Source organism: Cydia amplana, chromosome Z (genome assembly GCF_948474715.1).
Source record: "Cydia amplana chromosome Z, ilCydAmpl1.1, whole genome shotgun sequence".
Classification (NCBI taxonomy): domain Eukaryota; kingdom Metazoa; phylum Arthropoda; class Insecta; order Lepidoptera; family Tortricidae; genus Cydia; species Cydia amplana.
This window is the reverse complement of record NC_086096.1, coordinates 19,862,235-19,885,411: the sequence shown is the minus strand read 5'-3', so window position 1 is coordinate 19,885,411 and position 23,177 is coordinate 19,862,235. Positions and strand designations below refer to the sequence as shown.

The 23,177-nt window shown below is 39.5% G+C and overlaps 1 protein-coding gene and 1 long non-coding RNA gene across 2 annotated transcripts in view; one reads left to right on the top strand and one right to left on the bottom strand.

Moving 5' to 3' along the window:
• Nucleotides 1–12,174, bottom strand: part of LOC134660796 (uncharacterized) — a 65,240-nt gene extending 53,066 nt beyond the window's left edge. Inside the window, exons 1-2 of the mRNA XM_063516589.1 lie at nucleotides 11,742–12,174; nucleotides 11,466–11,657 (exon numbers count right to left, since the gene is read on the bottom strand). Coding sequence (XP_063372659.1) covers nucleotides 11,466–11,657; nucleotides 11,742–12,039 — 490 coding nt within the window. The 5' untranslated portion in view covers nucleotides 12,040–12,174. The remainder of the gene's footprint in view (nucleotides 1–11,465; nucleotides 11,658–11,741) is intronic.
• The window catches only part of LOC134660850 (uncharacterized), a 251,801-nt gene that overhangs the window by 208,918 nt on the left and 19,706 nt on the right, over nucleotides 1–23,177 (top strand). The window lies entirely within an intron of this gene.

Below are 23,177 nucleotides of genomic sequence, written 5' to 3'. Positions count from 1 at the left end.
TAATTACGCCTTCATTGGAGTAAAAGAGAAAGATCCCCGCAATTTGCGAAATTGTTTTCGCGGTAGCCCCTCTGAGAAGGGCAGAGAACGAGTATGTACTGAAACGGAAAACTAGCCAAGTGCGAGTCAAACTTTGCATCATGAACTATATCTGGTTCTGGTCTAGGTCCCACAATTTATAAAAATACTTAGGTATGATCGACTCACGCTTAGGATAGAATAAACACAATATGATTATTCTTTTTTTGTCATTTCTCGCGATACGTACAAAATTAGTTTAATAAAATACATAGGTAAGTATATCTTTTGTTTTACTCTAATTAACCATCGTGCTTTGAAACACTCGCAACGCTCAAGATTCCACTTTTATATATTTCGCTTAAAAAAGCATTCAAATAAACTGAAATAGCTCAATTCGCAAAGCAATAACAATAATGGGTAGTATTTAATCCATCACCAAACAATTGTCATTTTTACAAGCATTTTAACTTGCAATGTATGTATGTGATTAATGATTATGTTTGTAGGCAAGGGTCAAATATTGCAAGTTAAATTTGACCGTCTTCCCGACTTCCAATGTAGCTGTAAATTTGCATAGGTACATAATATAAGTCGGGTGACAATGCCATATTATGATACCATCGATCTGATCAGATGATGGAGACGGGAGGTGGCCATGTGATAAAACAACGAAACCTAATTGTGTTTGGAGTTTTTTAGAATTGCCTTGATGAGTATTAGTTGACTATGGAAAAAAAGCACAGGGATAAATGCTTGTACCAAAAATTCAATGTTTGCCAAAAACTTATTCTAACCTAAAATAATTCATCTGTTACCTACCAAAATTTGAACATCGAATAATTTCAAAACATTAACAGATTTATTGCTATTGGGACCGCGCACGATGGCAGCGCCGCCTAGCGTTCGCAACGTGGTCGGCGCTGTCAAATAACGAGCGCAACAAAATAAAGATTATTCCTTGAAAATATTTACTATAATGTACTTAACAATGTGCGGAATCTATTCCTATTTCATGATAAATACACTTGGTTTTTGCTTTAGTGAAAACAGTAAGAATTATCTGTGTATTTTATATTATTCGGTCAATTTTCTTCGTTGTTGTTTCGTTACAAATTCAATGAAAAAATGTATGTTTCGCTATGTTTTGATGACTTACTTAGTGATCCTCATCCTGGGGATACGTACGATGCTTGCAATTATAAAAACTTTGACCTTTTCCACAGGTTTTAATCAACATATTTTGTGTTAAAAATTTATGTTCCCGCTTTAGGCACAATGTCTGTTGTGACACTTGTGACAGACGACAGATAACCCTACGTGCCAAAAGTGTGCTTTTAACGGGCTTTCAATAACTAATATTACATTCACTTAATGTTGGTACACTGTATTAGCCATACTATTTTATTAACATAGAGTATGTGCGGAAAGAGAAGAGTCGTGGAATGTATTGGGCCCCATACATATCACGACTCTTCTCTTTCCGAACAGACTCTACAAGAAAAACTCTGTGTTGACATAGACTAGATAAAATGTTTAGCCATTACGTTGTTAAGCCTGGAATAGTACTTTATGATATAAAAGGCTAATATCTAGCTCGGCGTGGAAAATATATAAAATTTAATATTACTGTTTCGTCCAGTATTATTGCAGTTTACCACACAATAGCTATCGTGACCCATTTTTATCGTGTGATTATAAAGCTAAAATAACTGAGAAGTATGGGAATTGACAGAAACAAAGTTACCAAACTTGTCAGTATTGGCCACATCAAGCGCTGCGATCGTTTCGGCTTCCACTACGAGGTGCTTTGCACGGAGCGAATACATTTCTTTATATACATTTGTGAATACTGCTGCGGTGCTGCTCTATGACAATATTGATAAACTTACATAGGCGACATAGCGAGGCATAGGCGCGGAAATTATTATTATTGCCGATAGATGGCGCTGCGGAGGGAATTTAAAGATTGATGATATTAATAGCATGTTATGATTTTTCCTTGCTGTTGTTTTTGATAATTGGTTTTTATTTTATTTTTTGTATTGTCATGTTTATAGTCACATACTATAGTTTAATTGAAAGTTTGGACGGAACCCTCGATGCGCAGTCAGACTCGCACTTGATCAGTTTTTTACATCTTTGATAACCTTGCATTGTATATTGATTATGATGATTGTATGATACATATATGAAAGAACACATACATTGTACTTATGTGTAATTTTTTTTCTTCTTACAATTTAATATGTATGTATATTGGTCTAGCTTATGACAGTTACCTACCTATGACGATGAGTTACTCTAATATCAGTTTAGCATTGTGGGCTCACTGGTCTAAGTACCTAAGGCCAGGGGCAAATAAAAGATATTTGAAATACTTAACTGCTTATAAAAATCGAATGGTTCCAAGTTCAAATTATGTAGCCTTCAAAATCTTTAGAATATACCTACATATTTTTACTGGTTACTTAGGTTAGGTATTCATATTTTTAGAGACGTAGGTACCTACTTACAGTACAATTAAGCAACAATCTAGCAAAAAAACTTCAGAAACATAAATCAAACAATGGACATAATGGGATCTAACCTACATCGACAGGCCTTACTGGGGAACTGGGGCAGTGATATTTTACCAAGTTACCAAGCCGACGAAGTCTTCAATGTATTTGATCTTCGTCTGTGATCTTTACAGTAGTCGCAGCGAAATCTGGATGCGCTGATTTTATATATGTTTGTTTTTTTGTTGTATTTATCCTACAAGAAACGCAGCTTATTGAGATGAGATCTCTTATATCTAGCCTATTGAGATGTCCAGGCAACTTCGGACCCTACACTGTAGTTGGGCCGACATGTTGAGTAGAATTGTCTGATCAGTCGTGTGCTATCATATTCTGATAAACCATATGTCGTGTTAAAATGGACAATGATTTCATGATTTAAATAAATAAAGAAAATCGCCGTCAAGATGGGTACCGGTATAATATCAGCGAAAAAAACCATAGCAGTGGAACGACGCGTGGCTATGACGTTGCGTCTACATCCGAAAAGGTCATTATTCGTTGGAACGAACACACTTGCAAGAGATAAAAAAAAGCATTTTTGGTCCTTAAGTACCTAAGTGCAAACAAGAAATTTACAACGAGTTTTCATCCATTCAAACCACGTTCGAAAAACACATGGAACCTCTAAAAATGGAAAATAGATTTAAGCTAAGCCCCGGACCCTTTGTCCAGGTGTATACAGTAAACCTGGACTTGGGATCAAGCATGGACACGACATAGACATTTTTGTCCGCTGCCGTGTTCCATTTTAGTCCAACGTCATACTATAAGTATAATTTATAAACATTTTTATACCATCATAGTTATCATCCCAGAGCATATAATACTTCCTTCCTATATCTGTGGTTATCATACTTTGGCTTAATTAGATTCAAACTTTTCATTTGATGGTCGCCCGCAGGGCCGGATTAAGCATGTCGGGGCCCCTAGGAGGTGCGAGGCTCGGGGCCCCCTACAGTCCATTCTATTCAGTACCAGGGAAATAAGTTTGCGTTTTTAATTTCAATCTTCAGGCGTCGGCCGAGCCGATCCAAATCGAACGATGTTTTTTTCGATCTTATTGCGTGGATATAAAGCTTTATTCAATCGGTTTTTGCCGAGACCGCGTCGCGTCAAGTGTGGGGAGAGCCCTTTAGACTTAAGGCCAATTCCCAGTGGAATACCAAAGATGTGAGCTTCAGTGTCACTTTCCTATCATACCTCTAATGGAAAATTTTAAGCGAGGCTAAAGGGTAAGCTCAACTAGAGCCGCAAAGTTGATTTTCTCTATAGTTAATATTTTGCGAGGCTGAACAGCGATTGTTCGACCTTAAGACCAAACGCCGAGCCACATGATTAGAATCAACCTAATAATAAAGAATTTCCATATGTTAAAATTATTTAAATTACTAGAGTTAGACCAAGATAAGCCTGCAACAATTTTGATAGCACTCGCAGTGCAAGTGTTGTTTTAAACGTCAAAACTTCTATGAAATTATGACGTATAAATAACACTTGCACTGCGTAATGCTATCAAAATCATTGCAGACTTTTCATGGTCTAACTCTATTCATTCACCAGTCAAACTACCATGTAGATGATACAGGGTCAACTAAAGAACCAAAAAAAAACGCGAGCGCAGTGAGCGCGAAATTTTTTGTTAACAATATCGCAAATTGTGAAAGCGTATTAAAAGGCCGGGTATCGAACTTCATCTGGGCCTAAAAGTCTGAAGTGCCCCAGTGAGGTGAGCTTTCATGTGAAGTCAAAGCCGTGCTTCATCAGACTTCAGGATAAATAGTTGAGCACAGACACGAACCAATGTCCATTGTATTAAAAAGCGAGACCACAGTCGAACATTCCTATGAAAAACTGGGGACACGTTCGTCTTCTTTCTTTTTCTTTGTTTTAATCAATAGTCCTCGTGATTCTGAGTCGAAATAACCCAAAAGTTGTTGGTTGTTCGAAAAAAAGTGAACCATTTTTCCTGAAAACCCCTATTATTACAACTTTACAACAGGTACGCAGAATACGCCCCGTAAACTGTGACGTATTGCTCAATTTTATTACAGTATTTCATTAATTTCAAAAATGGATCGAAAAAAAAAAACAATAATAACTCATTATAATATTATAAGAATAAAAAAATTACTCATGAATTTTGACCCTATGGAACAAAACTTTATTTGGTTCGCGCTGAGCCACCGGGGCCCCCTAGCCGAGGCGGGGCCCCTAGGCAGTTGCCTACTTTGACTTAGGGTTAATACCTGGTGCAAAAGCTGACTATCGCTATGCAACGTGGTAACGCGCCAAGTATAATAATAAATTCATTTATTTGCGACCAACTTGGATCAAATCAATGTGTTAGTGACAGTATCTATCTTAAGGCTAATGTTAGTATAATATACAAAATGATCTACTACTAACTATATACAAATGTGTTTCTTATAAATCAATAAATAAATAAGCAGATTCTCTCAAAGAGCAGTATAAAGAAAATCCGCCCACTCACCTATTCCTGCGCACATGAGTCATGCAGCAGTTATTTATATACAGCCCATCAACTCTGTCCGCAATCATGGTCAGGATGCTGTTGGCGCTGGCCCGTACTCTGCGCACCAGGGATGTGGCTCGTTTGCGCATCGTGGTGTAGAAGCAGTCTACCCGCGCTTCCGCGAACATCCCTGACGCGCTACAGAATCTGGGCAACCCCATCAGCACCCTGTATGCGTTGTTATATTGAACGCGCAGAGCGTTGTACCGTTTATACGTATAGTCCGCCCACAGGCTGCTTGTGTAGAAATTAGTACAGTAGGCTCTGAACAAACTGACTTTGACTTCTTTAGAGCAGTGAGCAAACCTGCGGGCTATCATATTCGCTCCGACGGACAACGCTCTGCGCTCACGCTCAATATCGGCATCATCTTTAAGGTCAGCGCTCACCAAGTGTCCTAAATATTTAAATTGGCCAACGATGTTTAGCGGTTGACCATTTAATTTAACTGATGGAAACGCCGGCGGGCATTTACCCTTGACCTTAAAAATAACGCATTCGCTCTTGCTGACGTTGTAAACCAACCCATGGCTCGCCGCGTATCGTTCACAAATAGAGATAAGTTTGGCGAGGCCACAAGCCGAGGCGCTGAGCAGCACCATGTCGTCGGCGTAGCTTAAGTTATTGACGCACACCCCATCTATGTGACAGCCGACACGGGTGCTGCTCAGCTCCTCGATTAGGGCGTTTACGTATAAGTTAAACAGTTTGGGCGAGGTCAGCCCGCCCTGCCTCACGCCGCATTCGAGCCCGTACGGTTGCGAATATGCGTCCGACCATCTCACGACATTGACCTGGTTATGGTACCAGTATTTGAATATACCCTGCACATCAGCTGGCATTTTTAGCTCATCCAGCTTTTTCCACAGAACGTCATAATGAACCAGGTCAAATGCCTTGGATAGGTCTAGGAAGCACGCATAAATCGCCGTCCGTCGATCCGTATAGTACCTGACGGTCTGCTTCAGTGCCAAAATCGCACTGTCTGTAGACAACCCCGTTTTAAAACCAAACTGGTTGTCGTGTACCTTTAAATACTTGTCTATTTGGCAATTCAGCAGACCGTCAAGCACCTTGGCAGTTATCGTAGCGAGCGAAATGGGCCTATAGTTGCATTTGTCACTGACATCCCCAGTTTTGTTTTTCACTATTGGAATCACCACAGTCTTCGTCATGTCGGCGGGTAAGTAAGTGTGCTGCATACAGAAGGTGTATAACATCGCCAGTACCCTAGTCAGGTGTGGGCCGGCATGATGCAGGTGCTCGATGCTGAGGCCGTCGTGCCCAGGAGACTTCCCTCGCGCAATAGACCTTAAGGCACCCCTAACGTCCTCTACGCTAAATGGAGTTCTCGTCTCCTGTCCACACGACCCACAGCCTTCACCACCCGCTGCCCGTGATGGTCCCAACGGTGATTTAACAGCAAAATGTTCTTTAAATAGTTGAGCTATAGACCCATTTTCGCTCACTCCATCGATACTCACGGGCAGACCCGGCCTACAACTCAATTTATTGGTAGACTTCCAAAATTGACAGAAATCTCGCTTAGAATGGTGTTCCGCAATGATGTCGATTTTAATCTGCTCTTCGTGTTTCTGACACCATTTTAAGCGAGACCTGAAAATTCTCCGAGTCTCACACATTTCGTCATAACTTTGACCCGACCTAGGTTGGCCATGCCACAACCACAGCTTAAATTTATATTTAGCATCCATGTGAGCCTTGCGTACATATTTGTTCCACCCTAATACCGGTTTTTTCCTTTTAAACAACCTAGGATCGTGGTCATAGCTTATAGTTGCGGCGTCGCTTAAGGCATTTATGATATCATTATATAATTTATCTATAGCTCTTTTATGACTTGACTCGTTACACATTTTGCCACAACAATTGCGAAATAAATCAGGAAAATCTATAACTTTTAACTTTCTATTACATTCTTCAGTATAAAGTTTTATCTGTTCCTGCTTTCTATCGCCCCACACAATTTTATTAACAATTTTATTCAGCTGACATAAATATTTAGGCTTAACAAAATTTAAATCACATTCAATTATTAAAGGGAAATGATCTGACCACATTACATCCAGTTTTACGTAAATATTAACAATAGAACTCGCGGCTGCTTTTGTTACCACACAGTGGTCTAGCCATCTTCTGGACCCGTGCGCGTCGCTAATAAAAGTATATGTTCCGGAATCTAAACCCAACTCGTCAACGTCAGCACATGTCCATTGTTGATCCGCACAGAAACACGTCAGTTCATTGTAAAAAGGCTCGCCTGGGTGCGCGTTGAAATCGCCGAGTACGTACACAGACTCCGCAGTGTTATTATTAGCAATCGCACTTACCACAGCTAAGCAATCCGTAAAGTCGATTAAGTTTTCCAACTTATCCGTCGGCATGTAGACATTTAACACTAATAACGACCTTTGACCTATGGTAATATTAATGCCACACACTCGCGGATTACCACACTGCACGACGGACACATTTTTAAACACTGTTTTGTTCCATAAAAGTGCAACTCCCCCGTGTGGCCGTCCCTTTAGCATACCAGCCGCTGCATCTACTGCCGATGTTCCTGTGTAGCCAAAAGAGTCGTCGATACTGCCGAGAAACTGGATATCCCATGGCGTAATCCAGGTCTCTTGCAGACCAATGATGTCCGACGAATGACATAACTGTCTTATACTGTCAACCGATCTCTTGACACCCTTACAATTGAAGCTAGCTAAATTGCTAGCTAAATACATCATAAAATATGATTAAATTAATCAATTAAAGTTAATTACAAAAAACACACCTTAAAAAAATATTAATTCTACACTTAACCTAAAATAACCCCCCCTGCATCGTACCTGGCTCAAAGGTCCCCATAATGCCTGCAGCATTCCCCCGCTGAACTGCTATGGAGACCTGTTGGACCAAGTACGACCCAGAACGAGGATCACCACCCCTCTCCCGCAAACGCCGGCCTAAATCCCTAAATAATTGGCGGGCTTCCCTACCCCACGGCCCCGTGGTCTCTACAGCCACCGGCACAAAATCGTACGCCGATGCCAGTGCGGAGTATTTAGCGTGTTTTTGCTTAGCAGCAGTCTCCGCCGCTGCACCAGCACGACGCACGGTCTGCCCCAAATGAGATGCAGCGAAGGTGCTTACGCAAGTGGCATCCCACAAGAGGCAGCGCCCTCTCCGCCACGGAACCAACGTCAGGCCGTCCGGCCTCTTCCCATCCGTGCGGCTGAGGCCCGGCGGCTCCAAAACACAGGGCAAGTTCGCAGAAACCATGGCCCGCCGCACAATTTCATTGATAGAGTGGTGCCTCGGAAAACGACCAGCGCACCGCCTACAACTCAGGCCATGATGACCGTTCTCCGCCACCCATGCCCCGCAGCCACAGCGGTGGGGCTCACATACTTTTGCTCCCAATCTGAGTGCCACAGCTATTCTCAGGGAGTCATTATCTAGCATGGTACCTAGCTGAGGTGAGGGCAAAGCATGGAGCCACGCCCCTGATTCTGGCTCCACGATGGCTTTGAGACGCGCTAGATCTACTCCCAAGGCACCAGACACCAAAGAACTGTACACGTGCTTACTCCACACGTCGTCCCATTCCCGTTGTACGGTAGGGTTCTGAGGCCGCAAATCGCCCGGGACTGTTACCGACCATCTTGCCAGCGCCTCGGTTACGAATGGCACCGGGGAATTGCCACCATCCAAAGAATAAATGCGAGTGACAAGACCCTCAGTTCCATATGAAGACGCCAGAAACGCCACTAGTCCCATATCCTCCACGCGACGAATCCCCAAGCCACCGTATCGAACAGGGAGTGCCGCCTGAACCCACTGTGTTTCACTGAGCTCCACGTTCAAAACCAGCTCCAAGGTCAACTTCAACTGCCTATCCAACTCCCTTGCTTCGTTGACATAAAGCCATGACGGAGAGGTCCTCAAAAGATATGTCATCCGCGGCGTGGCAAAACAATTACGCAACAAAGTTAGGGCAACATGGGACGACAGGCACCCCAAGTGACCTCGCACTGCCTCAAGAGCCTCTCTCTTAGTATTCAGAGCTGCACTGACACCATCTGGAAATATTGGCGCCCCCAGTAAAGATAAGGAAGCTTTATCCACCTTCCCAATACCAGGTAGCAACTCTTCCAAAGACTTTAATGAGGAATCCGGTATGAGACCACACGAGTAAAGCTCACATTTTGTTGGGTTAACCTCCAAACCAATCTCCCTCAAAGCCGGTATGAGCTTCTTCAGGTCCTCGATTACTGCTTCCGGCGCTCCACCAATGGTACCATCGTCGAGGTACCACACATTAAGGGGCGAGCTCAAAGCGACAATGGCCTTTTGTATCGCCAAGCAAGCTAAATTGTATTATAGGTAGTAACAATTGTAGTATAGGTAGTAACAATAATAACAATATTTTTATTGACAATAAAAGTTTACGGTCACCGGTCACCTTTGCACCCCGTACAGCACGTGTATTTTAGAATAAAATAATTTATTTAGCTTAGTACTTTTTAATTAAGTTCAAAATGAACTTGACACGACTTTATTGTTAAGAGAATAAGAGCGCGCGAGGTAATTTATTTTAATAGACAAGCCAACGGCTAAAAAGTATTCGTGCTATTACGAGTTCGTTCGAGTATCGTAAAAGTGTAAGACACATACAACAACGCACTAGGTACTTAAATGGCATTATATTAATTGATTGGCATTAGGATGTGATGTTTTTTAAGAGATCATTTTTCGTTTTTGATGACTTGATGGCAAGTGGATTAGATAACACAAAGGTGTAGTACTAGTCTTGTTTCAAGTTAATTTTGTAAACGTTTTATTTTATTATTGTAATTACAAATTAATAATTAGTCTTACTTACGTAGTTCATGTTATCCGCAAATACAAATTAATACACAACATCCTTTTATTTTATTTATTAACTAAAAGCGTAATAGGTACATTTATTTCCATGAACTCCAAAGTTTATCAAAAGTTGAATTCAACACACCATTTAGGTCATTTGAAATAAAATTGATCTTATTTTTTTTATGCCAGTACCTCATTAGCGATGGGCGAGTCGAGTTATCTGATTCGAATAATTCGAATCAGCCTACAGATGAGTTAATTCGAATCAAGACTATTGGCAATTCGAATCAACTCGACCACTAGCTAACTCGGCGAATGAATCGCCAATTCGCTAACTCGCCGAGCCGAGTCAACGCTATCACACTGCTACTAAGGCCATTCAAAAATAAACCTTAATACCGTAGCCCCAAGGCTCTTTTTACAACAACTGCCACTCGATTCGCCGTCTCAACTCGAGTTGGTACTATAACCATTCAAACATAAATCTTAATTCCGTGACTCGAAGGTTCTTTTTACAACAACTGCCGCTTGATTCGTCATCCCAAGTATCCCAACTCGAGCTTACTGCTAGTATGGCCATTCAAAAATAAACCTTAATTCCGTGCCCTGAAGGTTCTTTTTACAATAACTGCCGCGTAACTCGCCGTCTCAACTCGCTCCGCGCCTGTGCCTGTGACCTTGTTGCGAACCGCGCGAATCGTCGAGTCGAGTCAACTCGATTTTGAGTTCGAATCAGCGGCCGAATCAATTCAAATGATTCGAATTGAAAAAAAGTGGACTCGTCACATCGCTATACCTCATTAGTCCAAGCATCACGCACGCAGCATGTGAACTATTTTCAACACATTTAGTCTACTAAAATAGATTCTCTAAATTGAAGGATGGACTTGTGTTTACGTATTAAAATTGGGTTGTGTTTGGAATGCTGCTTTATTATAGGAAGGACAAAATAATATTTATTGCTGTAGAAATAAGTAATACGCAAAGCTAAAAAATATTTACAGTATATACTGGTCAAATTTTTATTTTTATTAACCGAATTTGTTCATGTTTAATACCTGGAACATTATATAGGTTAATATTTACAATGAAAAAAAAAACATGCCATGTGCGTGTTGAACCACATACGACTATATTAAAGGGATCCGTATCTTTTTATGATACAAAAAGTCAAACAAGCAAAAGTGCGTTTAAAAAAATTAAGTAGTATTTTAAACATCGACTCGGACTCGATGGAAATCTACAAAAACATTTTGTGAAAAAAGACCGCGTGAGAAGGTTAAAATAAATACACCTATGATAGGTATTTTGACTTGGGCATCGTGAGGAAACCGTACTAATCCCAATAAGGCTTAGTTTCCCGACTAGGTTTGGAAGGCAGGATGGCAGACGTTTTCATAAAACTAGTGCCATAGTGAGCCGTGTCAAAATACCTGGACAATGCTAGATAAATTATTATAATTTACCTCTATAAGGAACGTAGATATTAAGGTAGAGACAGTCTTCTGACTCATGGGCTAAAAACGGCTTCAGTCGCTCCATATACCGCTGCCGACCCAAGGACTGTGGATCATCTTTTTTTTTCGCAGGAAGCGATTGTGGACACACAGGAGCAAATCGTGTTGCCATCTTTACACCAGACCATGACGGTGCACTGGCTGCAAATTAAAGTTAAAATTAAATAAATTCAAAACTTAAAAGGCGAAATTATGAATTTTATTATTCATTCTATATCTTCTTACCGGGTGGCATAAAACGGAAGTTGCCCACGGGTGGTGCAGCGTAAGGGATACCCAAAAACATTTCAACGCTTTGCAAGTCGTATTGACGACTTGGTTTTACAATTAACCCTCTGAGTGCACCTTGTCTCAGATCGTATTCTCGGGTTAGTCTTCGTCCTCCGTCTTCATTGGACACTCGCCGGTTATCATCAAACGTCCTCGCCGCACTCTCTGGCGCAGATGGAAGCAAGAGGGAGATGAGAACACAAATAAACGTATTGTGATTTATAAGTGAAGTCGCGTGCCGGTTAGAAGCCATCTTGTTTATGTGCTTCAGTTTGCACAGTTTACGATGTGCTTAAAATAGTAGGAAGCTTTTTTTATTTGTTTGCGCGTTGGTCCTAATATAAACTATATTATTTTGTTTTGTGGAATTAATAAATGCTTCTAGTTACACGTAAAAATATACAAATAAACATAATTATCACAGACAAAAGTTCCTAAACAAATATTGGTTGTTACACTTTAGTCCGATATATTCAACGAAATTTTATCACACACACACACACACAGTTTCTTTGTATAACACTAGTAATCCGCTGAAAACGATTATCAGTTTCCGATAAATTGCATTGTTGTTTGCGCGCTAGCGGGTGAGCTCAGCGCACGACTGGATCGCGTCCAAACTATCCCTGCGCGACTCTAATACCAAAATACTACAGAATGCGGTGCCGAGGGGGATAACATTTGTGAGATATTTTCATCACGAAAACGAAATTTCAACACGGATATTGCGAAATAAGCGGAAGCTTAATTTATTGTTTCTACTTTAAATCAATAGTTTCCTGAAAAAGCATATATTAGTGTTCGCCGAATATTTTAAAATACTTACCTAATAATTTTTTCAGTGCACTTTTCAAATTTCTTATTGTATTAAAATGTAGGTACCTATTGTGTAATTATGTTTCAAAGGGATTCATATGGAAAACCTTAATGTCACGAGCACGAGTGTTTCAAGATCGTAGAATCTTAGATCTTGGCGAGGGTTTCGAAGCACGAAGCGTAGTTACAAATTTTAAAAGGTAAAAAGGCAGCGGGCAGCGGACTGTTATTGGTTAAAACGGATTTTTTACTCCTAAAATTTGAACAATTTATTTTCATCTCTCCTATTCGGAAAGATCACCTTTCAAGCCTTTCATACGCTGATAACCTGGTGGACAATTGCTTTTCCCATAAACCACGATAAGTACATTTCAAATTTTATTAAGGAAATATTAAGGCTTAATTATGAATTAAGTTACTTAATACAATACATATATCAACTGTCGCTCCACCGATACAATACACTAGTTATCGGTTTTTGTCATATATCGGACATCGTGTCGTATCCCAACGCAAGGATATTTTGGGCTCAAACTATAGCATGTGCTTCTGGTAAACATCCGGATGGCAACAAGTAACACTTTTTAATTTGAACTGAATTTTTATGAAACGTCATTAACAAAAAATCTTTCCGTCTCGAGTAAATGTCACATGTAGGAGGAGGAGTACGGAGTACCTATCGTTTATTATGTTCATTTAGAAATAGCTTCGTATCGATATTTAAATAATAAAAAAGCGGCCAAGTGCGAGTCGGACTCGCCCATGAAGGGTTCCGTATTTAGCGGATTAATGACTTATTAAAAAAAAACTACTTACTAGATCTCGTTCAAACCAATTTTCGGTGGAAGTTTGCATGTAATGTACATCATATATTTTTTGTAGTTTTATCATTCTCTTATTTTAGAAGTTACAGGGGGGGGGACACACATTTTGCCACTTTGGAAGTGTCTCTCGCGCAAACTATTCAGTTTAGAAAAAAATGATATCAGAAACCTCAATATCATTTTTAAAGACCTATCCATAGATACCCCACACGTATGGGTTTGATAAAAAAACTTTTTGAGTTTCAATTCTAAGTACGGGGAACCCCCAAAATTTATTGTTTTTTTTCTATTTTTGTGTGAAAATCTTAATGCGGTTCACAGAATACATCTACTTACCAAGTTTCAACAGTATAGTTCTTATAGTTTTGGAAAAAAGTGGCTGTGACATACGGACGGACGGACAGACAGACGGACAGACAGACATGACGAATCCATAAGAGTTCCGTTTGTTGCCATTTGGCTACGGAACCCTAAAAACACTGGTTCATTTCTGCCCCTCTTAGGGCCGGTTGCACCATGCCCATTTGATCTGCGGATCATGGTTAAAAATGACGCTAGCGAACGCTGACTGCATATTTGGGTTCCACCACGCATAACTTCTGTTAAAAAATTACGCTGCCCTTAACCGGTTGTAAATAGACCACTGGTTAACATCCAATTATCATCAAATCGCCTGATAAATATGGCGACACTTTTTTGAAGTTGTCTGTATGTTATGAAGTTATGCTTCATTTTTCAATATTTTGGGCTATATTTGGGCAATAGTGATATAAAAAAAATATTGTATAGAAAAGGTGAAGGTTTTTAAAGGAAAATACGTACTTACTATAATCTGTGTGTGCCAATTCTCGCCATTTTCAAAAATTGCCGCGCGAAATTCGAATATGGAGCCTCTATTTTGAAGAAGGAATGCAGCCCCCACGCAAAAATAAAGTTTATAAGCCGCGTGTAGATAGTTTAAATAAATGGGAAGAGGAGGAATTCATAGATCGCTTCCGTATTTCCAAGGAAGTAAGTATTATAGTTATGAAGTGTGCGGGGTGTCCTTTGAAAATTCGCCAGAACGAAGAAACGATCAAATGCAGCTCCTAAACATGCAAACAGTGCTTCCATACAGACTCAGCGCCTCACAGCAAACGAGATCGAAACCTGTATTCCCGCACTGCAACGCGAAGAACAGAAAAGGTATTGACGACTCGCAAACTCCAGTTTTACCAATGAAAATGTTACACTAAGAAACAAACCGAGCTCACAACGGTCAGGCGCTGGTACTGGCCGCGCCGCTGCTGTCGTAGTCCTAAACACGGGCTCCGCTGCTGCCGGTCCTGACGCGGTGGCAGCGGCAACCGCCAACGCCACCCCCCACACACTGGGCATATCCGCTACTATACCGCTGAACCCCGCGGATGAACTGCATTCACTTTCCGTAGAAAGAACACAATTTCGAGATAGTGCAAGAACATATATGGGACTCTCTAGAGGCTCGCTTGGACGCCATAAGTGAAAAAAATTCTAACTATGACGCAACTTTAAAGGATCTAGAGGCCCTGAAAATTAAGAATATTGATTAGAAAGCCACAGTTTCAAACTTGCAAAGCCTGTTAAGCAGCCAAGCCCAAGTGCTTTTGAGGAACGAGGTTTAAGTAATTGGTCTCGAGGAATTCCCAGACGAAAACCCTTACCACCTGGCGCTAACAACGGCGGTAAAACTCGGTGTATCCCTACAAGAAAACGACTTAATGTATGTGTCCCGCGCTGGACCAAAACGCCGTGATAACCATGGAAACACATTGCAGTTGCAGCGCCCCCTAGTGGTAGCGTTCACTCGGCGTATCAAACGGGATGAACTATTAAAGCAACCCAAGGCCCGTAGAACGCTAAACAGTAATGATATATTATAGTTGGGCAAGGACCAGAAAGATCAGTATACGTAAATGAACGTTTAACGAGCGAAAACCGTCGTTTATATCGTAGTTCCAATACACAAAGGTAGACCCACTAATACTCCAAGCAACTTTACTACCGGCCGATCTCACTCCTTGGAGCTTATTCTAAAGTACTTGAACGACTAGTACACAAGCGTCTTCTCAATTCATGAAAAAAAATCGAGACCTGTCTGACTGTCAATTTGGCTTTCGCCAAGGAAAGTCTACTGAGGAGGCTGTAAATTTTCATTTCGTTTCACATCTTGATGAAGGCAAAGAATGCATTGGTGTCTTCCTCGATTTGGCAAAAGCCATTGATACTGTGTCGATTCCCATCCTGCTCAGAAAACTGAAGGCTTTTGGTGTACGTGGAAAATCATTGGACTGGTTTTCCAGCTATCTTACGAATAGAAGCCAGCGTATTAGAATCTCTGCTCACCCCACTGGGAAACCCCCAGACTACTAATAAATTGATGCTGATGGTAAGTAGCAATTTTTTTTTCATAATTTTTGTAGGTGGTTTTATTTAGGTTAGTTTATTGTTACTTTATACATAATTATGTTGTTGTCCAATAAAGTGAACATTTAGTAAGAAATATATTTTACACATAACAGTTTGTGTTAACCTATTTCAAGCATAATACCAATATCACCATGGCCAACAGCGCTAAATCTGTCGATGCTTATTAGAAGTGTTGTGTGATTAATTTGGCAATTGATGGCTGTTGACAAATTTAACAATAAATATCACTTATTACAGTTTCTTGCCAAGCCAGTTATGGTACCTTTTGATGTGGAAAGATTTAGATAATAAATACGCTAAAATAGAGGTCATACATGCATTTGAAAAAAAAGCCAACGCCTCCTACGCCTGCCTGAGGCAGAGTCTAAACTGGTGTAAAAAGTACTAGTATTTAGCATTCGTGACTGAATACGCCGCTTCGAATCTGGCGTCGGGTACCTGTCACGCCTTTTACAGTATTTACGAGTATGTAAGTAAATCTCATTTTCTCCAATATGCTCGGAAATGTTCACCTTATTGTAGCAAAAATAGTACCGGAAGTACTTCTTTATTGTCAAACTCTAATTTAAAAAAATAAAACTATCGCTGTCCTGTTCTAGCGGACGGGAAGTAAAAAAACACTACAGTAATAACTTATTACTGTAGTGTTTTTTACTTTTTAAAAATAAAAAACGCAAACAGCCAATTATTATAGCCGCGGGCCGCGTCTACACGACCCGATCAGCTATCATTTCAAGCTATAGGATAGAGTGAGATAGTAATATAAACGACCTTACATGTCTCGTTCTTACAAGACCGTTGTGCTCGTGTATGATCGTGCGAATACTGCTTAATAAAATCAAAGATTAATTTTTTTTTTTTAAGGATCTCATCCGTGTTCATAAAGCTTATATTGCACAATTATAGTTTGACATAGACAGAGAGAATCATACTATCTTTGTCTTACACCAGTACTAGAACCCAAAAGAAAAGGATGAGTATAGTTATTTTTTTTCTTATTTACTGACAATTTGCTTTGACCAACTATATTTTCAATTAACGAATATTGAATGGTACTGAATTGAATGGCAGAATAAGTTTGTGCCTTTAACTTTTAAAAATAACGAGGGAAATTGTTTTTGACGTTTTTGATGTGAAGTTTCGATTTGAGTGATGCTCGATGCTTAAATAATTATTATTTTACTTTATTTCCTCGCATGTTTTGGAGAAAAGCACTATATAAGGTAAACGTCCCCTATTTCGTGATAGTACGTTATTTCGTTAGTTTTGTTTCTAGCGCACATAATAAGCAATCGAATTATTTTTTATACAAATTATACATATAAATAAAATCTATATTGTTTAATCTCCATAAGAAAATAAGTACCAAAATTTTAGTGACTAAACTGAGAGAAATACGACGCTCGAAACTGTCAGTCACCCGCGAACAGCTGTGCTGTATGGGCGCACGTTTTGTAGCCGTAAGGTGCGCGCTCCTACTTGTTAAGCCTATAAAAAGGAAAAGGTAAGTCCTTTCGAATAAAGTTTTTGAGAGTGCTTCTGTAAGCTCCTTAGTGATTTATTTAATAAGAAAAAAGATTAAATATATGCATAGAAGTACCTTAAAATGGCAACAAGCCGACTCACGAAATAGCGGTCATTTTATTTTGCGTGTGTCTCCTGTTTCGTGTTACTACCGAATCAAGGGTTTGCTACATATATTTTGGTTGCTTGTGTATTTATATAACAACGAAGGTAATTTATTTTCAAATTAAATAACAAATCATATATTTCATGAAGTTTCGTATGAGCTAAATTCGGTATATGTTTTTTTCACTAGAATTGTCATAAAACGACTTTGAATATGATCCGAATTTACTATTTTAAGGTAAATTCGCATATTAACTATCAGCACAATTTTGTTCATATTTCGATTCATTTTATTTATTTTGCGTTTATTTGATACATATAAGATAGTGAATAATTCATTTACGTACTTTAAATCTGATCTACTAAATAAAGCGCGGGAGTTTCAAAATACCAGTAACACGAAATAAGGGACAGGGTTTTTGTTACTTTTCCCCAAGTTCGTGACAGATAAATCTAAATAATGATGGGTAAAGTTGACATTCGGATTCCGACTGCAGCTGCAATACTGCGGCAGTATTGCAGTGCGACATTACAGCCGACTGCATTACTGCCGCAAGTGTCTAAAATCCGGGCATAGACATCGTTTTTGACATTTGAGGCAGTAATGTCGCACTGCAATACTGTTGCAGTCACTGCATTACTGCAGGAAATGTCATAATCATAATAGGGATGTTGACATGAATCGCCAATATATAACATGTTATGTTTTTACCATAGCAGGGAATATTAGAACGCGGAAAATCATATTTTGCAAGTGTAAATATGCGTAATAAATTAATTAAAAATAATTAAAAGTATTTAAAATAATGCCCAGTATCACGTGACTGCAAACGCCAATAGGAGCGCGTGACGTAATCACAGTGGAATCACCAAAGACAAGTTATAAAACCTGCCTAAGTGTCTACAGATTATCGTACCGAAACGCGATCTTGGTGCGGTGCGGCGCACGAATCGATAGTGTGTAAGGTGGTGCGTTAAGGACGCAGCTATAAGTTAGAGCGAGAAAGAAGGTCGCTGTCCGATGCGGTAGTGTGTTAAGGCTTAAAAAAATTGTCAGTTGCCATATAAAGAATTTAAAAAAATGACTGACAGCAGTTTGTTTAAAACGCCGTTACGTCATCAAGGTCACGTGACAGTTTGGAGCGTTTAGGCGCGAAATTTAAACACGAAACTTATTATACATGTTTTTTTATTCAAAATTAATGAATATATTTTTTTAATATTTTTTTCTGTAATTATTACGTGTCTATCTACAAAATCAAACCAGTTCCAAAAAATTGTCAACATCCCTATTGTATATTTATTAGAGATGCACCGGATATCCGGTTACTATCCGGTATCCGGCCTATCCGGCCGTTATTTTAGTATCCGGCCGGATACCGGATAGTAAAATTAACACATTTTGGGGTAAAAAATGGAATCTAAAAAACAGTCACGGTCATAATGCTAACGACACAGTAGATAGAAATGAATACGCAACCAATGTCACACAATACACTTATTTGTTTACACAAAAATACGCGCGCACACTTGTAACTATAAACGAACTTAATATGTAATGACATGATAAAACTCGTTACGCTCCTAGAAATGTGTCCGCGCGAACGTTCACTACGAAACAGTTCGAAACCTGCACGACGCGCACCTGCAAAACTCAAAATATAGGTATAGTTCCGCCGGCTGGATACCGGATATTCGGCCAGTGTCCAGGCCGGATATCCGGTATCCGGCCAAACAACTATCCGTTGCATCTCTAATATTTATCGAGAAATGTAAATGAATATTCACGTTCCCTGCAGTAATGTCACGCTGCAATACTGCTGCAGTCACCTTAAAGCTGACCTTATCTTTTGACCTGCAGCTGCATTACAGCGACAATATTGCAGCGCGGCATTACTGCCGACTTCATTACTGCCACAAAAAAATGGGCAGTAGTAATGCAGTCGGCAGTAATGTCGCGCTGCAATACTGCCGCAGTAGTGTAGTTGCAGTAAAAATCCATAATATCACAGTAGGTAATTCCTTGTGTTCATTAAGTAGGTAGGAAAGTAGGAATCTCAACTCGTCGAGAATTTAGTTGAATATAGTTTTTTTTATCTTTCAGGGACATGCAAGGTACAAAATGCCGTATAAAAACTATACCAACGAAAATCTAAACCATGCTTTAGAATCAGTAAGGAATGAGGAAATGACGGCTTACAAAGCTTCAAAGTTGTATAAGGTGCCTTATCAAACTTTACTGGACAAATTGAAAAATAAACATACAAATCCTTCTGGGCATGCGAGAGTTCTCACGGAAGAGGAAGAAAAACTAATAGTCAAATGGATTCACCACATGGCAGAGATTGGGTTTCCCGTCACAAAGGAGCAATTATTGCACACTGTTGGTAAATTAGTTAAACAACTGAATAGGCCTAATCCGTTTAAAGATGGAGTTCCAGGAAGACACTGGTATGAAGCATTCTTTAAGAGAAACCCAGAGGTGAGTTCAAGGGTATCTCAGGCCTTAACTACAGCACGAATCGGCGCAACAGAAGAAAAAATACGACACTGGTTCGATAGAGTTTATAAGTACTTGGAAGAGAATGACTATCTGGATATTCTGCAAGATCCGTCTCGAATTTTTAATTGTGACGAGTCAGCTTTTTTCTTGTGCTTTAAGGGTCAAGCTGTGTTAGCAAAGAAAGGCCAAAAAAGTGTCTACTGTCGATCCGGTAATAATGAAAAAGATAATTTAACACTTTCTCTTGGTGCTTCAGCAGATGGAAAGCTAATGCCAATAATGGCTATCTTTTCTTATAAGCGAATTAAACCGAGTATTCTGAAAACATATCCTAAAACGTGGGTAGTTGGCAAGTCTGATAATGGGTGGATGACGTGCCAGACATTTTATGAATACATCGCAAATGCCTTCAATAGTTTCTTATTGAAAGAGAACATCAAAAAACCTGTGTTGCTCTTCCTGGATGGACATGTATCACATCTGTCTTTGCCACTAACAACTTTCTGTAATGAAAATGGCATAATTCTTGTGGCACTACTGCCCAACTCAACTCACGTGCTACAGCCCATGGACATAGCAGTATTTCATGCTTTAAAGAATTCTTGGAAAAAAAGTGTCCACGACTGGCGAATGGCTAATAACGCAAAAAAGATGGGAAGAGAAGATTTCGCTCCAGTATTAGAAGAGTGCCTTCAAAAGACTCTTAAGCCTGAGATTTTCATAAATGGATTCCGACATGCTGGTTTGTTCCCCTTTGATCAAAATGCCGTTAACTATGATAAACTCCTCAAATCAAACACCCCAAGTGAGGCAGGATCTACCAGTGATGCCGCTTCTACAGGCGAATCTCGCTCAGCTACGAGCTCACCTTGCGATGTTGAAAAATATGTCCATGAACAATCTTCACAACAACTGGAAAAGACTTCTCTATCACCGGCCAGTTCAAACCAATTTATTGCAGAATTTGAAAAGTTACTGGGCATGGAAAAACTCGAACGTTTTAAGGACAGCGATGAAGTTTGGCAAGGAGACATAAAGGATACGAATTTATTTTACTTTTGGAAAATGGTACATGGTAACAACGACGACGAGGTTGGAATCGGTGACTCTACTCTGAAAGCAAACGACTGCGTGCTAAACAATATAGAAGACAATCTTTTGAATATAGATAATAATTATAATATATTAGATGTTGTCGAAGATGATGGAAATGTAACACTAACACCTCAAGTAACGTTAGGTTCACATACTCCAGTTACTGATCATAATGCGAATTGCTATGAAAAGTCTTCCAGATCACCATCAGAAGCAAGCGCTGTTGAGAGTGATGTTGAGAATTTGCGTTTTAAAAAATTTAACCCTGTATTGAATAATACTTCCACTCCAACTACAAAATCCAAGAATATACTAGAGGTAGCAGCACCTGATACACCCATTCAGAATGAAAATTTGACTCCATCACAAGAAAGTTCGTGTGTAAAATCTCCTCTCAAATCATTTCCGGCCAATTGCATCACTCCACCACCTCAACACACCTGTGAAGCAATCAACCACGTACTTCCTGCAGGCAGTGTATCGCTTTTAGATACTGACGCACAAGCAAAGCAATCGATAACCGACTCAACTGTTGAAGCCGTTAATATAACCGAAGTTCATAATGATAGCACTCCTAGTAACCCAATGAAAGCACAATTTCCAACTCCTTTCAAAAACGCACTACTATGGCCTGTAGCAGACACAACTAAAAAAACAAAACAAAAAGTAAAAAAAGCAAGTGCTTCCAACGGTTGCTACTGCTGCGGAGTACCTGGAACATCAACGACGCCAAGAACAAGAAAAACAAGAAAAGATTGAGAAAGCTGAGATTAGAAAGAAAGAACGTGAGGAAAAGGCTAAATCTAAATTGACGGCTAAATTAAATAAAAGTAAAGGTGGAAATTCTGAAAAGCAGAAAGCTAAAACTACGCGTAAAGGTAAAAAGACGCGCCAATCTAAAGACCAATCGTTTGAGTCTGAAAATATAACGGAAGAGATAAAAGATAATAATCCACCTACAAAGGACATATCCTTCAAAACTGGCGAATACGTAGTTGTCGCATACGAGGGCGAAAATTTCCCAGGTCTTATCATCAAAGTGTCTAAAGGCCCAGCGAAAACTTATGACGTGAAGACCATGACTATAAGTGGCTTGGACACAAAAACTGGTCGTGTAAATTGGCGTTGGCCAGAAAAAGAAGACATCCTAACGTATGAATACGAAGATATCGTAAAGAAAATAAAGGCCCCAATATCACTCAATAAAAGAGGTGTCTATTCAGTAGCAGATATGTAGGTAGTGGATTTTATTTTATATCGGATAAAGTTAACGTAAAGATTTGTTTTTTTTTTCATTTTGATAATGTGTATTGTATGTATACTTTGGTATATGAAAAAGAGGTTTTATATTTTTGTTTATTGTTGAAAGTTTAAGTTAATTTAAGTTTGTTTTTAAACCGTCCAACGAGATAGTACTTATCAGTATTTATGAATAAGTATATTATTCATTAACAAACCAAAACTTGTGCCAAAACAATTAATACATATTAGGTATTGATTTGTTTTAATTAGAGATGCAACGGATAGTTGTTTGGCCGGATACCGGATATCCGACCTGGTCACTGGCCGAATATCCGATATCCGGCCGGATACTAAAATAACGGCCGGATATCCGGTGCATCTCTAGTTTTAATTACTTATTAAGTAGCTTGTAAGCAATAAAATTCTCAATTTTCTATCTACTATGTCGCTAGCATTATGACCGGGACTGTTTTTTTCGATTCTATTTTTTACCCAAAATGTGATAATTTTACTATCCGGTATCCGGCCGGATAGTAGGTCACTATAACTATAACGGCCGGATAGGCCGGATACCGGATAGTAACCGGATATCCGGTGCATCTCTAGTTTTAATTACTTATTAAGTAGCTTGCAAGCAATAAAAGCTTCGGCTGGATCTCAATTTATTTTTTTTGTTAATAAATATTGACATAGTATCATTATGTTGACTTTACTTTAGTAAACCTGTTAAATATTTAATATTATTATCAACAAATTATGATCACTCACCCTGGAAAACTTTAATCCGAAACAGGAGCCACGAATTCACGAACTTAGGAGCTGAGCTGAATTTTA